This window comes from Hyla sarda, chromosome 13 (genome assembly GCF_029499605.1).
Source record: "Hyla sarda isolate aHylSar1 chromosome 13, aHylSar1.hap1, whole genome shotgun sequence".
NCBI lineage: Eukaryota > Metazoa > Chordata > Amphibia > Anura > Hylidae > Hyla > Hyla sarda.
Window position 1 is genome coordinate 32,353,552 of NC_079201.1, and position 16,959 is coordinate 32,370,510.

General features: G+C 43.7%; 1 protein-coding gene across 3 annotated transcripts in view; it reads left to right on the forward strand.

Moving 5' to 3' along the window:
* Positions 1 to 16,959, forward strand: part of QRICH2 (glutamine rich 2) — a 109,228-nt gene that overhangs the window by 78,589 nt on the left and 13,680 nt on the right. For all 3 annotated transcript variants that reach the window (XM_056549842.1, XM_056549843.1, XM_056549844.1), the window contains 5 exons: positions 4,197 to 4,271; positions 4,449 to 4,613; positions 7,126 to 7,247; positions 10,171 to 10,236; positions 10,332 to 10,433. In XM_056549842.1, the coding sequence (XP_056405817.1) occupies positions 4,197 to 4,271; positions 4,449 to 4,613; positions 7,126 to 7,247; positions 10,171 to 10,236; positions 10,332 to 10,433 (530 nt within the window). The remainder of the gene's footprint in view (positions 1 to 4,196; positions 4,272 to 4,448; positions 4,614 to 7,125; positions 7,248 to 10,170; positions 10,237 to 10,331; positions 10,434 to 16,959) is intronic.

Here is a 16,959-nt window from a genome sequence, read left to right on the forward strand (position 1 = left end):
CAGCCAAGTACAGTTCAGAGCAGGGATTGCAGAGAAGTACGGCGGGCCACCCACTTCTCCAAATTATAAAGGACGATAGCAACGGGTGGCGAAAATAAAAACAATAAAGTTGAAAAGTGATAAAAATAAAACACATTATTAAAATACTTTGAGGAGCATTTACTAATCTTTTACTATATAGTCTGGTTTTTACCCTGTTTTTTTCTACTTCATTTTTGACTATGTGCGACAAATTTACTAAATTGTTGCACGGCATTAATAAATTTGGCACACATAGGCAAAAGTGGGAAATTTACATCATGTAGTAGAAAAAATAGTCTGTTCCTTTTTCCTGCTGTCTGAATAGGTTTGGCTGCTGGTTTCCTTCTGGATCTTTTGTTTTTGAGTTTTTTTTAGCTTTTTCACCACATCTAAATAATTCAATAACTACAGTGGTCCCTCAAGTTACAATATTAATTGGTTCCAGGACGACCATTGTAAGTTGAAACCATTGTATGTTGAGACCAGAACTCTATGGAAACCTGGTAATTGGTTCTAAAGGCACCAAAAGGTCATCCAAAAAATAGGAAAAAGTGACAAAGAAAAATAAGTAGATAACTAATATAAATAAAGCAAATCCTTATATATAAAAGTAATAAAGATCTGCTGGGAGCTGTAAATCACTGTCTATGTCAGTGTTTCCCAAGCAGGGAGCCTCCAGCTGTTGCAAAACTATAACTCCCAGCATGCCTGGACAGCCAAAGGCTGTCCGGGCATGCTGGGAGTTGTAGTTTTGCAAAAGATGGGACCACCCTGCTTGGGAAACACTGGTCTATGTAGAGGACAGGAGCGTCTTCAGGGGTCCTGTACAGTACAGGCAATGTCCCAAACAAGTAATGGAGTCGCCCTCACCTGGTGTCCAAAAGAGCAGCTAACCCTGATACAGGTAAAGTGTACAGAACATGTAATACCAGACACCAGTCAGTGCATACACTTCAGTAATACAGGGGTTTTTACCAGTGAATGCCCATTTTGATTGGTTGGTTCTTCCAGCCATTGACACTTTTCTCAGATCTGGACTGTCTGTAGCATTGTATGTTGAGTCTGGTTTCAACCTACGATGGTCCAGAAAAGACCATTGTATGTTGAAACTATTGTATGTTGAGGCCATTGTAAGTTGAGGGATCACTGTAAATTGTAGTCATGGCTCGGAAGTGGTAAACGGCGTTTAGTGTGTGTGTGTGTGTGTGTGTGTGTGTGTGTTCATTACATATTTTTTAACACAGTTTTTTTCTCCCTAAATGTACTTACACTTTTTTTTTTTTTTTTTGGTTACTTCTTCTACTGATCCGTGTATCCTGTGAACTCCTTCAGATTCGGTGGACTACTTCGACGACCAGCGTTTTTCTTTGCTTGATGTTAATAAAATGGTTAACGAGGGCTTGTGGGGGAGTGTTTTTTTGTAATAAATTTTTTTTTAAACCTGTTGTGTTTTTTTTTTTTACTTTACTAGACAGGCTTAGTAGTGGAAGCTGTCTTATAGACTTATAGAGTCCATTACTAAGCCGGGCTTAGCGTTAGCCACAAAAACAGCTAGCGCTAACCCCACAGGGGTGCCGGGAAGAGCCGGTACCAACAGGCCCGGAGCGTCAAAAATGGCGCTCCTGGGCCTAGGCGGTAACAGGCTGGCGTTATTTAGGCTTGGGAGGGCCAGTAACAATGGTCCTCGCCCACCCTGGTAACGTCAGGCTGTTACTGTTTGGTTGGTATTTGGCTGAGAATAAATATAGGGGGACCCTATGCGTTTTTTTAATATATTTAATTATTTATAAAAAAAAAAAAAAAAAAAAAAAAAAAAAACACGCATAGGGTCCCCCCTATTTTCATTCTCAGCCAAATACCAACCAAACCGTAACAGCCTGACGTTACCAGGGTGGGCGAGGACCATTGTTACTGGCCCTCCCCAGCCTAAATAACGCCAGCCTGTTACCGCCTAGGCCCAGGAACGCCATTTTTGACGTTCCAGGCCTGTTGGTACCGGCTCTTCCCGGCACCCCTGTGGCGTTGGGTACCGGGGTAATAATAGGGGGTTAGCGCTAGCTGTTTTTGTGGCTAACGCTAAGCCCAGGTTAGTAATGGACTCCGTCTATAAGACAACTTCCACTACTAAGCCTGTCTAGTAAAGTAAGGAAAAAACACAACACGTTTTAAAAATTTTTTATTACAAAAAACACTCCCCCACAAGCCCTCTTTAACCATTTTATTAAAATCAAACAAAGAAAAACGCTGGTCATCGAAGTAGTCCACCGAATCCGAAGGAGTCCACAGGATACACGGATCTGAAATGAGAAGAAAAAAAAAAATGGGTTAGTACATTTATTATCACCTGCTCACACATCTCCCGCCCCGCACGACTACAACTGCCAGTATGCCCTTACAGTAAGGACATGCTGGGAGTTGTAGTTGTGTGGTGCAGGAGATGTGTGGGCAAGTGACAAGCTTGTCCCCTGCCCCCAGCTGCAGGACTACAACTCCCAGCATGCCCTTACAGTAAGGTGGGGCGGAGGCCGGGCACAGTGTTTCCCAACCTGGGACTTGTAGTCTTGCAACATCTGGAGGCACCCTGATTGGGAAACACTGTTTTAGGCCAGTGTTTCCCAACCAGGTTGCCTCCAGATGTTGCAAAACTACAAGTCCCAGGATGCCTGGACAGTCAAAGGCTGTCCAGGCATGCTGGGAGTTGTAGTCTTGCAACATCTGGAGGCACCCTGGTTGGGAAGCTTGGGCAACTTACCGGCTTCCGTAGGATCCAGCGCTGCACGACACTGCCGCGCGACGATCTCCGTCAGCGATCGTCGCTGGAGCCTCGGAAGGGTAAGTGAACGTCTTCGCCGATCCCCTTCAGCTGTTTAGTTTTGCAACAGCTGGAGGACTACAGTTTACAGACCACAAACCAGTGGTCTGCAAACTGTGGCCCTCCAGCTGTTGCAAAACTACAACACCCAGCATGCCCTGACAGCCAAAGCCCTTGTCTCCCGCCCGCGCTGCTCAGCTCCCGCTGCTACAAGACTACAACTCCCAGCGTGTCCTCACTGTAAGGCCATGCTGGGGCTTGTATTCTTGCAACAGCAGACAGATGGGAGTTGTGTGGCGCTGGCAGGTGAGAGGGGGGGATGTAAATCACTGCAGTGTCCCTGTAGCGCAGTGAGGGTAGCGGGGAGAAAGTATGTCGTAGCCCGGGCGGCAGTAGCTTTTCCTGCTCCATGTTGAAGCTGGAGTAAATTTTGTCATTTTTTACGGCCGTTGCGACAGTTTATTGCGCAACTGCGACTGTCTCAGTTAATAAATTCCTGACCACTGCAAGTAAAAACTGAAAACTTGCGTAAATTAAGCGGGAAAAAAAAATTGACTTTCTAGCTCTTGCTAGAGAAAGTCGCACAGAAAATAGGGTAGGCGCAATTGCGACAATTTTGCGCCAAAAATAGTCAGAAAAAAATGACTAAACCCCTTAGTAAATGCCCCTCATTATTATTAAAAAGTTTCACAAAATAAAAAAATATATAAACATTTTTATCCTCTTTATCCATATTTTATCTTGCCGGCTACATTTTTGGTCCCTGATTGAAAATTTATAAACATTTTGTTCTAAAAAATATAAATATCGTTCCCTACAATTATTTCCATCCCTACTGTATCTTTTATTTATTTATTTTTTTTCATGTAACCTACAAAATGTAATTAAAAAAAAAGCTAACTCCATCCCTTTTTTGGATCGCTAAAGTAAAAAAAAAATAAAGAATAAAAACCGCCCGTAAAAACTCACATGGCTTTTTTTTTTTTTTTTTTGCGTTTTTTCACTCCCAAAGACCTCTATGGGAGAAAAACCACAAGATTTTCCTGAAAAAACGCCAAAGTCTCAACATGAGGTCGTTTTTCAAAAACTGCCAGGGAGCCCAAAATAGCTGAAAAACTCCAAAAGGATAAAAAAATGCCAAACTGAAAAACTCCAAGTGGATATGGCATTTTGCAGTTCCCTATTGATTTGCAGCTAACATCTGGCTACAGCATTTTTTCACAGAAAAGACGCCATGCGGTAGAATGGACGTTTTTGTTGGTGTTTTGGCTTAAAAAAGCCATGTGAAAACCTAGCCTTATAGAGCTTCACTTTATACTCATCATTTAGCATTTTCTCACAGTATTCTTCACATTTCCTACAGATCCTTTACCAGACAGTGGAGAATCTGGACAAGAACAAAGTAGACAAAGAACCCACTGGACTAGAGATTGATGTGGTGAGGTTGCAGTTGTTTTTTTATCTATATTGTGTTAGTTTTGCATTGCTGATATGTTACTTATTAACCGTAGTAATGCTTTTCCTACCTTTCTTTCTTACCTTGCTCCGCTACTTGTGTTAATCTTTAACTGTTCACCTTTATTTTATGCGGATTATTTTTACCCTGACTGGACAGAAAGCAGACAAGCGTGCACTGGAAAGTAAAGTGAGTCGCACACTTTTTGATGCCACCACAGAACACCTAAGCGGAATGATACAGGATCTGCTTTGTAAAGTGGGTGCTCAGGAGCAAGACTGGCAGAGACTGTTGCAGAAAATCAACGTGGAGATGGAAAATAAAGTGAGAAAGTTTATATAATTATTGCATTTAGGCTGAGTTTCGCATGCCCTGGGGTACTAAGTGCTACAGAAGTGTCAGCATGCAGCAAAATAATAAGCATTCCAGTGTTGTGGAAGTCTTAAAGGGGATTCTAGCATTTGCAAACTTATCCAAGGGATACATGATAAGTGTCTCATTGTGTGGGGTACCCCAAATTTCCCTGTGTACGGGGTAGACACGCCGCCTCCATTCATTCTCTATTGAAGCCCTGGAGATGATCAAGCTCTGTACTCATGTATCTCTGGTATTCCCATGGAAAATGCATGTCGACCATGCATTCCTTGCTCAGGGAGATTCAGGGGACCCCCACAATCAGGCCTTTTTTCCTGTGGATGGGGGATACATTTGCTAACACTTGAGTACTTGGGACATACAGAAAACATCATGTATAACATCAGATCAAACATGGAGAATATCAGACGAGATAAAATGACATCCTAACTGAGAACATGAAATAAATAGAAAGAAAAAAGACCGGGGAACGGCGCCTCGTGTATTACCCTTAAACACAAACAGCAAGTGTAAATGTGGGAGAAACCCACGGCACTTGTAGGTGGCTGCTCACCAGATGTAAATAGAAGTAACGCATATCACCCCAAATAGGGGTACTCACTGATGTCCAAAGGAGGGCTGCAAGCCGGAGGTCACAGGCACATACGTCCTGACGTAGTCATCAAACGGAAAATGGAAAAGGACCTCATTCATCCAGGCGCTGCCGGTTAGGTCATCAGGTGCACAAAATGATGCAATGTATACCTTGGAATATTGTATACATGAAAGTTTATTAAAAAATAATAAACAACATACAGATTACGCGTTTCGAGGGTGACTCCCCTCTTCCTCAGATCAGGTGTGCACACCTGATCTGAGGAAGAGGGGAGTCACCCTCGAAACGCGTAATCTGTATGTTGTTTATTATTTTTTAATAAACTTTCATGTATACAATATTCCAAGGTATACATTGCATCATTTTGTGCACCTGATGACCTAACCGGCAGCGCCTGGATGAATGAGGTCCTTTTCCATTTTCCGTTTGATAACTGAGAACATGTCAATAAACATGTAACAGTTAACACGGTGACATCTGCCAACAGTTCAATATACTTCCTCCAGTATTTAAAGGGGTACTCCACCCCTAGACATCTTATCCCCTATCCAAAGGATAGGGGATAACATGTCTGATCGCGGGGGTCCCGCCACTGGGGACTCCCGCAGTATAGCATGCGGCACCCACCTGTTTCGGCCGTCATGCCCCCTCCCAGACATGCAATGAGGGGACGGGGCATGACGTCACACGAGGGCGGAGTCGTGACGTCACGAACTTCTGTTCCCGTGGTCGGGACCCAGACCATCCAGCGCTTCCGGAGCAGAAACAGGTGGGTGCCGCATGCTATATTGCAGGGGTCCCCAGCGGCAGGACCCCCGCGATCAGACATCTTATCCCCTATCCTTTGGATAGTGGATAAGATGTCTAGGGGTGGAGTACCCCTTTAATAAGTCTGTAGCTGTTGCTCATATTTCAATACTTCCTTCCTTATTCCTCTCCATTTCATATTGAAATCAATGAACATGACATAGAGGGGAATAGATTGGCTAAATGAGGGGAATAACTGTGTAAGGGGGAATGAGTTATATGAAGGGATTGGCTATATGAGAAGAATGGCTATATGAATTTCATATAGCCTTCCCCCTTATACAGCAATTCTCCCCATACAGCTGTTTCCCCTTATAAGACCATTCCCCTACATATAGCTGTTCCCCCTCCTATAGCCTATATTACCCCTCATCTAGCCGTTCCCCTCTTATAGCCTCCTTATATAACCATTCCCCCTCATTTCATATAGCCAATTCCCCTTATTTTATATTATGAAATGAAGGGAATGACTATATGAAATAGGGGGATTTTACCATTTGTTTATTATATTGCAATTGCATACCGAAACCGCAATATTTACCTCCATATTCCCAATCGCACATTTCCACCAAATCTTGCAGCCCTAATGTATATCAAAAATAGCAGAGAAGAGCAGCAGTTTAAAACCAAAGTAATGGTTCCTGATGTCACACCACGCCCCCTCCATTCATATCTATGACAGGGGGCGTGACCGAGAGTACACAGCCGTCACATCTCCCATAAACCTGAATGGAGGGGGTGTGATGGCTGTGGCCACCCGTCATCCAGCTGGAGCAGAGTTCGCTCCGTGCACCGTATGACCAGGGTGCCGCACCAGAGATTGCGGGCGTCCCAGCAGCCAGACCCCCGCAATCAGGCATCTTATTCCCTATTATTTGGATAGGGGATAAGATGTTTAGGAGCGGAGTACCCCTTTATCTTGTCAAGGAAATATTTTGTGCACTTGTAACCATTCCTATGTAAAACCTTGCATTACACTCAGCTGTCAACATTGGATAGTTTGTCCATAATGGCTTGAGCTGGGTTCAGTAACACTACGGTTTTGTACATGGTTTACAGCTGGACCGCATAGAACTTGAGCCACTGAAGGGCATCTTGGAGCAGTGCTGGACAGATCTTCAGCGACAGCTGCAGCAACATCCACCACAGTATGAAGCTGATGAGGCTGCTGGTATCCGCAAGTAAGTGACTACCTCATATAAAATTAATATATATATATATATATATATATATATATATATATATATATAAAATGTAAAACTCAATGGCCCTGATTTACTAAGAGTGGAGTGGAGTTTTCTGTGTGTTTTTTTTTTTTTTTTTCCCCTATAGGTATTTTCCCATGGTATTTACAAATTTTCCCTATGTTTTGCACTTTTCCCTACGTTTTTTTTTTTTTCCAGAGCCCAAATTCACCACATTTTATGTAGGAACATTAGTAAATATGTTTGGATTTTTCAAAACTTTTTTTTTTTATGGAGTGATGGTTGGGTTGGAAGAGTTTTTTGATCGCAGATTTTGGCTTAACCCCTTAAGGACGCAGGACGTAAATGTACGTCCTGGTGAGGTGGTACTTAACGCACCAGGACGTACATTTACGTCATGTGCATAACCGCGGGCATCGGAGCGATGCCCGTGTCATGCGCGGCTGATCCCGGCTGCTGATCGCAGCCAGGGACCCGCCGGCAATGGCTGACGCCCGCGATCTCGCGGGCGTCCGCCATTAACCCCTCAGGTGCCGGGATCAATACAGATCCCGGCATCTGCGGCAGTTCGCGATTTAAATGAACGATCGGATCGCCCGCAGCACTGCTGCGGGGATCCGATCATTCAGAACGCCGGACGGAGGTCCCCTCTCCTTCCTCCGTCCGGCTCCCGGCGTCTCCTGCTCTGGTCTGTGATCGAGCAGACCAGAACAGAAGATGACCGATAACACTGATCTGTTCTATGTCCTATACATAGAACAGATCAGTATTAGCAATCATGGTATTGCTATGAATAGTCCCCTATGGGGACTATTCAACTGTAAAAAAAAATGTAAAAAAATGTAAAAGTAAAAGTAAAAAAAAAGTGAAAAATCCCCTCCCCCAATAAAAAAGTAAAACGTCTGTTTTTTCCTATTTTACCCCCAAAAAGCGTAAAAAACATTTTTTATAGACATATTTGGTATCGTCGCGTGCGTAAATGTCCGAACTATTAAAATAAAATGTTAATGATCCCGTACGGTGAACGGCGTGAACGAAAAAAAAAAAAAAGTCCAAAATTCCTACTTTTTTAATACATTTTATTAAAAAAAAAATTATAAAAAATGTATTAAAAGTTTTTTATATGCAAATGTGGTATCAAAAAAAAGTACAGATCATGGCGCAAAAAATGAGCCCCCATACCGCCACTTATACGGAAAAATAAGAACGTTAGAGGTCATCAAAATAAAGGGATTATAAACGTACTAATTTGTTTAAAAAGTTTGTGATTTTTTTTAAGCGCAACAATAATATAAAAATATATAATAATGGGTATCATTTTAATCGTATTGACCCTCAGAATAAAGAACACATGTCATTTTTACCATAAATTGTACGGCGTGAAAACAAAACCTTCCAAAATTAGCAAAATTGCATTTTTCGTTTTAATTTCCCCACAAAAATAGTGTTTTTGGGTTGCGCCATACATTTTATGATATAATGAGTGATGTCATTACAAAGGACAACTGGTCGCGCAAAAAACAAGCCCTCATACTAGTCTGTGGATGAAAATATAAAAGAGTTATGATTTTTAGAAGGCGAGGAGGAAAAAATGAAAACGTAAAAATTAAATTGTCTGAGTCCTTAAGGCCAAAATGGGCTGAGTCCTTAAGGGGTTAAGCGACATGCTGAAGATATTTTAATGAAACTTGGTACACATGTTACTTTTATGTCAACTTAAAATATAGGATAGTTAAATTAACCCTAACCCACTCCTATTTGTGAAAGTCTGGGTTTTTGTTTAAAGTCCCTTACAAGTCTATGGGAAATGTATGTTCCAGCATATTCTTCCAAACAGCTGGAGATATTTTGATAATACTTAGTACTCATGCTACTTATATGTCAAATAAAAATATAGGATAGTTAATTAAACCCTAACCTACCCCCTCATGTGAGGGTATTTTTTTTTTTTTTGTCTGAATTCCCATGCAAATCTGTGGGACTTCCTCCACCTTATTTCACAAGCTCCCCTCTGCATCTCCAGGTGAGTGCGTCAGTCCGGCTTGCAAGCCACACCCCTACCACAAGCTATGCCCTCTGACAAAGCCACATGTCCTCTTGAAAAGCCACACCCCCATCTTTTTTTGACCTTTTTTGTCAAGTCATGCTCACTGCCACAAAGCCATTCCCCTTCTATTTTCAGCCTACAATCTCTTTATCACAACTCAGCCCCACCTGAGGACAGGATATGAGGACGGGTTATGAGGTCAGGATATGGGGGCAGGATATGAGGACATGATATCAGGGCAGGATATGAGAACGGGAAATGAGGACATGATATCAGGGAAGGATATGAGAAAGGGATATGAGGACATGATATCAGGGCGGGATATGAGAACGAGATATGAGGACATGATATCAGGTCAGGATATGAGAACAGGATATGAGGACATGATATAGGGGCCAGATATGAGGACATGATATCAGGTCAGGATATGAGCTTCCTCCTATTTTGCTTTTCCCCTCCCACAAGGGAAAAATGGGATTTACATGCAAAAATTGTTAAGAAAAACAATTTAAAAAAAAAAAAGATCAGTTCATACATAAAATTCTACAGTTTGTTATGGATTACAGCGTGATACTGTGTAATGTCAATTACCTAATGTCAGTTACCTATTAAAGCTTAACTATGATTTCAAGTCACAAAAACAAAGTTTTGATTATTTAATTTCTTGGTGTTTAGGCCTCCACAAACATTACAGAGAGCTAGGAGAATCATAGTTGCACTTTAACTTTTTCTGGTATAAATGTACAAAACAAAGGTTAAACCTGAGTAATATAAAGTGGCTCTATGTACAATAGATGCATCTATTACAGGGAGGCAGAACAATTATATTTTATTTCTATCTGTCACATCAAGGCAGCTGATAAGAAGATTTCACTGCATCTCCTGTGACCGCACTGTGGATATGTTGGTGCCCGGCGCGTAAGTCTTTTTATTAAATGCACTTTATTTCGTATAGTCAGTATCAATCACTAGTAGTACGTGTTGTTTCTACCATTCTCTTCTTGGCTTCTCAGGGAGATGTTATCCATCCCAAACATTTCTGGTCTACCAGCCCATCGTTCTAACCGGCCGTACACTGTGTTTGAACTTAACCAAATCCGTCAACAGAGTCGTAGGTGGGTTAACTGTCTCAGTATTAAAGGGGTAGTCCGGGGAATTAAACGTATTCCCTATTCACAGTATAAGGTATTAGTGTCTAATCGCAGAGGGTTTGATCGCTGGGACACGTTTTGCCCTCCTGCGTTTAAACACTTATTCTATTTTTTAAATAGAGGGGCAAAGGTTTAAAAGTAATATGAGGAAGTATTACTTTACTGAAAGAGTATTGAATGCATGGAATAGCCTTCCTGCAGAAATGGTAGCTGCAAGTACAGTGAAGAATTTTAAGCATGCATGGGATAGGCATAAGGCTATCCTTCATATAAGATGGGGATAGGCATAAGGCTATCCTTCATATAAGATAGGGATAGTTATAAGGCTATCCTTCATATAAGATAGGCATAAGGCTATCCTTCATATAAGTTAGGGATAGGTATAAGGTTATCCTTCATATAAGATAGGGATAGACATAAGGCTATCCTTTATATAAGATAGGGATAGGTATAAGGCTTTCCTTATACCTCGTATAAGGTAGGGACAAGTACAATTCATAAGTATTCAGAATATTAGGCAGACTAGATGGGCCAAATGGCTCTTATCTGCCGACACATTCTATGTTTTATCCTTTGAATAGTGGATAAGTTTAGTTCCCTGGACTACCCCTTTAAGCAGCTACCATTTACATTTTTTGGAATGTATTGTTTTATATGGATTGATGTTTGGTTTGCATGGCTGCTGTGTGTGTAGAATATGATATTTTTAGTGTTTTGCTGCCATGTGTTTTCTATGTCGTGTCCAGTCTGCCTATGTTGGTTTTAGTGTTACGCTTGTGTATTGCAGAGTGCTGCATAGTGAGTTTCTATCAACCTGAGTTTTGTTATATCTGTATGTTTTTGATATTTGCATTTTATCTGAATCATCCAGCTGGTTTACTGCTCCCTGTAAGACTACTATTTCCATCATTCATTGGCGAGTTGTCATTTTGCTTTTTGTTGCTGACATCAATATGGGCTTGGATGAATTTTCTGCATGACTGCTGTTTGGTCCCACTGTTCTGCCCTACCATAAGTCCTGAGGGTACCTGAGTACTGGGGGCTAATATAAGGACCCAGAAAAGGTGACTGTCATAGATTAAGCCTGGTTCTGCAGTCTGTTCTGAGGTAGAGGGGACTGTATACTTATTTGTGTTTATTGTTGCCATATTTATTTGTGACCATTATCATCATATTTTGTGAATATATTTTATTGAGTATACTGTGATATCCTTTTTGGGTCCATTGTTCAGTATTGGGATACATCTGATTGAGTCAGAGTGGATTTATATATAGGTCAGAATGGACAGGTGTATTTTGTGGGGTCCTTACGTGATACATTTTTATTACATTGCTTTTTGCTTGGGACAACCTGCATTTTCTTGTTGGGTCATTTTTCCTAGTACAGGGTGGGCGTTGATGGACTACACTCCTCCACCAGATATATTGTTTTTAAAAGGTTTTTATTGTTTGTATGCTCTCCTCTTTGTATGTTCAAATTGATTAATAAAGAGAATTGTTCTAACGTATGTTTATTCTTGGAGTGCATCACTTCATAGTTGCCTGCCTTTTTCTTTTTTCTTGGTTCTGCAGTCTAGTGAACTGTTGACCATTGATTTAATATGAATTGGGCCAGCCCGCTAATCTCTTATTAAGAAAAAGACTGGACATGTTGGAGTTAATTCAGGGAAATTCATCATTCATGGTCTACTCTCTATGCAGGTTTAGAACACAAATGTTGCAGTGATCTTGACGTTCTTACGACACATTAATCAATGGTGCACGGTATTTTTTCAAATTCAAGAAATTTTATTAAGGAAAAACAATAGTATACAAAAAGGAATGCAGCAAAGTAAACAAGGGCCCTTTGGCCAGGGTAGGCCAGTAAGAACAAGGCAGGCCAATAATATCAAACAATGAGGATCATCAAATGTTTAAAAAAATGCAGTGCATGCAAAACAAAACCAATATGAAGGCAAAAGGTGTGGAAGCGGGGAAAGCCGAGCAGGTATAGTGAGCAAAACAGGGCTCCATGGGAAGTAGGTAGTGAAAACGGAGATGTTAGACCTGAAATAATTAACAGGAAGTCCACTGAAATAACTCCAAACCACGATGGAAAGACAAAAATAAAGCATACAAAATACAAACATACAACAGGAGGGGGAGAAGAAAAAAGGAGACGAGAGAGCACTAAGAGCCAGAGACTGGAAAACTGAAGAGTGAGAAAACATATGACTGAAAGGAGGACCAGCGAGACACGAGTCACCCTCAGGGAAAATAGGAGAAATGCGAAGGGGCAACACACCCTCCGCACCACGACCCGCCTACACCAAAGACCTATACCTCAGGAGGAACAAAACTCTGACTACGGAAGCCAGGTGGCTCCCACTCGAGCGACGTCCGCCGGGAGAACAGCCAGCAATGGTCAGCCAGCATATTTTGGGTCTGAGCAATTTCTGCAAACCATACCGGAGGCTCCGGAGACCTCCACCTCCGAAGGATAACCATTTTCGCAGCCTGGAGAAGATGTTGCGCCAAGGACCACTTATACCTTGCCTGCGCCATAGGAAACATGAAGAGCAATGCCGCCTCAGGCATGTAGTGAACAGGAACACCCGACACCTCTGAGATGAACTTGAAAAGCTGTGCACCAATAGGGAGCGTAGAAATGGCACAGCTGGAGGTATGCAAATGGGGCCCGTCTAGAGGACGGCCTGTCAGTCAACAATTCCTTCAGGGACTTAAGTCCCCAGCCAACCAAAACATGGAAGCGGAGAGGTTTAGCCAGGGAAGTACCAAAAAAGTCCCCTTCAGAAGAGACCCCAGGCGCAAATTGTGGGTTATCGGTCACGGGGAAAAGGGGGCCCTGGCAGTCTATCAAGAAAACCCCCGCAGAATGCAAAGAAACTAGACTATGGCGTGTTGAATAAGAGGTCGGGAATTGGTCCTGCCGGGTCGGGGACCAAGTCCACGGGAGAGTGGCCAAGGCCTTGGGGCAAAGGTCTTGCGCTAGGCAAACCCACGACTTGGAGTCAGCGTAATGCGACCAGTCAAGGACATGAGCATGCACACAGGCCAAGAAATACATGCGGCAATCTGGCAGGCCAGTCCCTCCAGATAACTTAGACTGGAAGAGAAGGAGTCTGTTAAGCCGGGGTCGTGCCGATGACCATACAAATAACCCGAAACAACGCTGCATAAGGCGCAAAAAGTAAGAGGGCAGGTATATGGGTATAGTCTGTAAAAAGATATAATAAACGGGGCATAAGAGTCATCTTTAAAATGCTAACTTGACCAAACCAAGAGAACTTCCCTCCTATTCCAAGAGGCTAAATCTGCACAAAATCATGCCAATAAGGGAGAAAGGTTGAGGGAGAACAGTTGGGAAAGGTCCAATGGCATTTTAGTCCCCAAATAAGTGATACCCTGGGAAGGCCAGATAAAGGGGAAGGCAGAACGAAGGGAGGCTTCTGTATGTCCAGGCAAGGAAACATTAAGAGCTTCTGATTTCGAGAAATTAATCTTAAAGTTAGACCATGTACCAAACTCGTGAATGCGTGCCATAAGATTAGGCAGCGACACTATAGGGTCCGTGAGATAGACCAACAGGTTGTCTGCAGAAGCTGAACACTCGCGGCCACCAACAACCACGCCATGTTACATTGGGGTCCACCCTGATTTCCACCAAAAGATGCTCCATCACTAAGACATACAGAAGGGGGAAAGGGGGCAGCCTTGCCACATGCCATCCAATATGGGAAAGGAATCGGACAGGGAGCTATTAATTTTTAAACAGGCCGTTGGGGAATGGTAGAGGGCCAGAATCTTTGCTGTAAAGATGGGTCCCAGCCCGACATGATGTAGTGTTTGTGCCAGGGAGGACCAAGAAATTCAAAAGCCTTTTTGGCTTCAAGGGAGAGGATCATCAGAGGCAATTTGGTAGACTGAGCATGATTGATGATATCCAGAGTCTTGATAGTATTATCCCTGGCCTCTCTCCCCGGCGCAAAACCCACTTGGTTCGGAAAAAATAGAATCAATAGAAAATAATTCAGGCGGGTCGCTAACAGCTTGGAATACATTTTTAGGTCCACATTTAGAAGGGAAATGGGACGGTAATTCCCACAGGACTTAGAATGGCCAAGAATGGAAGATAGAGGGAGCAGAATACAGGGGCATAATCTGACCACAAAATGTTTCCAATTGAAGAGGACACCATCCACGGAAGAGCGCTCTGTTGAACCAGTACATAATCCAGACGACTGTAAGACCCATGTGTGGGATGAGAAGAAACTATAATCCCTATCCAAGGGATGCTGCAAGCGCCAAACATCGGTCAATTGCAAAAGAGCAAGAGCACGTTTCACACGCTTGATGGCAGCATAGGGTAAACTGGAGCAACCCGTGGAATTATCCAGGGTGGGATCCAGGGTCATATTCAAGTCCCCACACAGGACCACAGTCCCCGGCATCACGGGCAAAGAAAAATCAACAAGGTGAACCAGAAAGTCCACCTGACCCTGATTAGGGGCGTACGTATTAATAACAGTAAAAGTTCTCCCCCCCAAGGGATAAAGACAGGAATATATATCTGGCCTGCGGATCCTAAGGGGCTGATGGGCAAGGGACCTATGAATAGCAATGGCAACCCCCTTAGCACGCCACTGGATTATTGACACAGAACCACACCGGGTAGTGTCTATTCCTAAGGACTGGGGCATGACCCTCTTTAAAATTAGTTTCCTGAAAGCAAGCAATATGTACATTGCGTTTATGAAGATAAGATCTGCGTCTGCTTTGCAGGGGTGTTAAGCCCCTTCGCATTAAACAAAGCAATGTTAAGCTCCGCCATGCGGATCAGGAAATCCAGCACCCACATGTCTGCCAGGCTCCTCCACACCAGATAGAAAACTGAGCACCAGGGGTCTCTGGGGGGGAAGAAGAAAGACAACAAGCAAAAAGAGCCAAAAGGAAAAAACAGAGAGACATGGGACAAGACACAAAAGAAAACAGTAAAGTAACAGCAGGACTACTGCCGCAGCACATTCTACATAAGACATGGTCCAAGACCAAGGAGACCAAACAACGAGAAAGAAACCCGGTGGAATCTCCAACCTATTAGGGGAAAGTGGGAAGCAGAAAAGCAGGAGGGGAACCCGAGCCCGGCACCCCAAAAAAAAAGCAGAACAGATCAGAACATAATGGAGGAGAGGCCTCTGGCAGACCTACAATGAACAGTGAGAGAATGTAGCAATAAAACCAGGGAAAGAGATACTGAAGACGGGGGGGGGGGGTCTGGATGAAGAAGGAAAGAAGGAAAAAAAGGGGGGGGGAGAGCGGAAAAGACAGGGGAAAGAGGGGTGGGAATGGCGTATTACATAAGAGAGCTGAAAGTCCAGAGCGGGCCTGTTTAGGGGCAAAAGAGGCAAGGATGGGCCAGTCCAGCAAAGAGATGGAGGGAATGTCCAAGTCCTGGATGAACTTGGGGAGATCATCTGGAGAACGCAAGGTATAGGTCTTTCCATCTTTACGCACCATTAGGAAATGGTGCACCATTTGGAAATCCCCAGCGATAGGATAAGTCTCTTTCTCTGAGCACTTCCAGCAGCGGCTGGAGGGCTGCTCCCTGAGCCAACATGTGGCAGGACAGGTCCAGCAACATATGGACTTCAACATCCTTGCAGAGAATCTGGTGCCTAGTGCTGGCCAGGCGTAAAATGTCCTCCTTAATAGCATAAAAGTGTACCCGGCAGATGACATCCCTGGGTCGCCAATCATCAGGATGAGGGGGGTGCAAGGCCCTGTGAGCCCTGTCCAGCTCAATATGGGCATCTGAAGGTCTGTCCAAAAGATCATTGAAGATCGACAACAAAGCAGAATACAGTTCATCAGGGCGAACCGCCTCAGGCAAATTACGCAGGTGAATGTTGCTGCACCTGTTATGATTTCCCCCATCATCCAGGTGCTGCTGCAATATGAAAAGCTGGCCACTGTGTCTTTGTACCATTGCCTGGAGAGCTTGAACAGAAGCAGCGGAAGAGTCTTGGGCAGTTTCAACTGCATCCACCCTAGATGACAAGGTGGACACCTCAAGTGAAGTTGAAAGAATTCTTGTTTGCATTCCGCCACTAGTTGTTTAGCCAAAGAAGAAAAGTCCTCTTTGGGAGGTAGTGAAGCAATCAAGGAACGGAGGTCTGCCAAGGTTATCGGGCGGTCTGACACAGCTGAGGGAGGATGAGTGGCTGAAGAGGGGCCCCTCGGAGAGCGTGCCATTGGAGGAGGGTACACAGGGCCCAGGAAAAGGGACCTGAAGACGGGTGGCATGCCCTGTAGGCTTAGAGGAGGGTCTCCTGGTGCAGGGAAGGAGGCCTCCACAGCATGGACTTTCAGGTGGTCAGAGAGGAGTGGCCATTACCCCCCCCCCCCCCCGCTGGAGAGAGATGGAGGGCCCTGGGCAGGGGGACCCCAGGAGGAGCCCGAGGACCACTGTGGAGGTGGGGGTTCCAGGGTG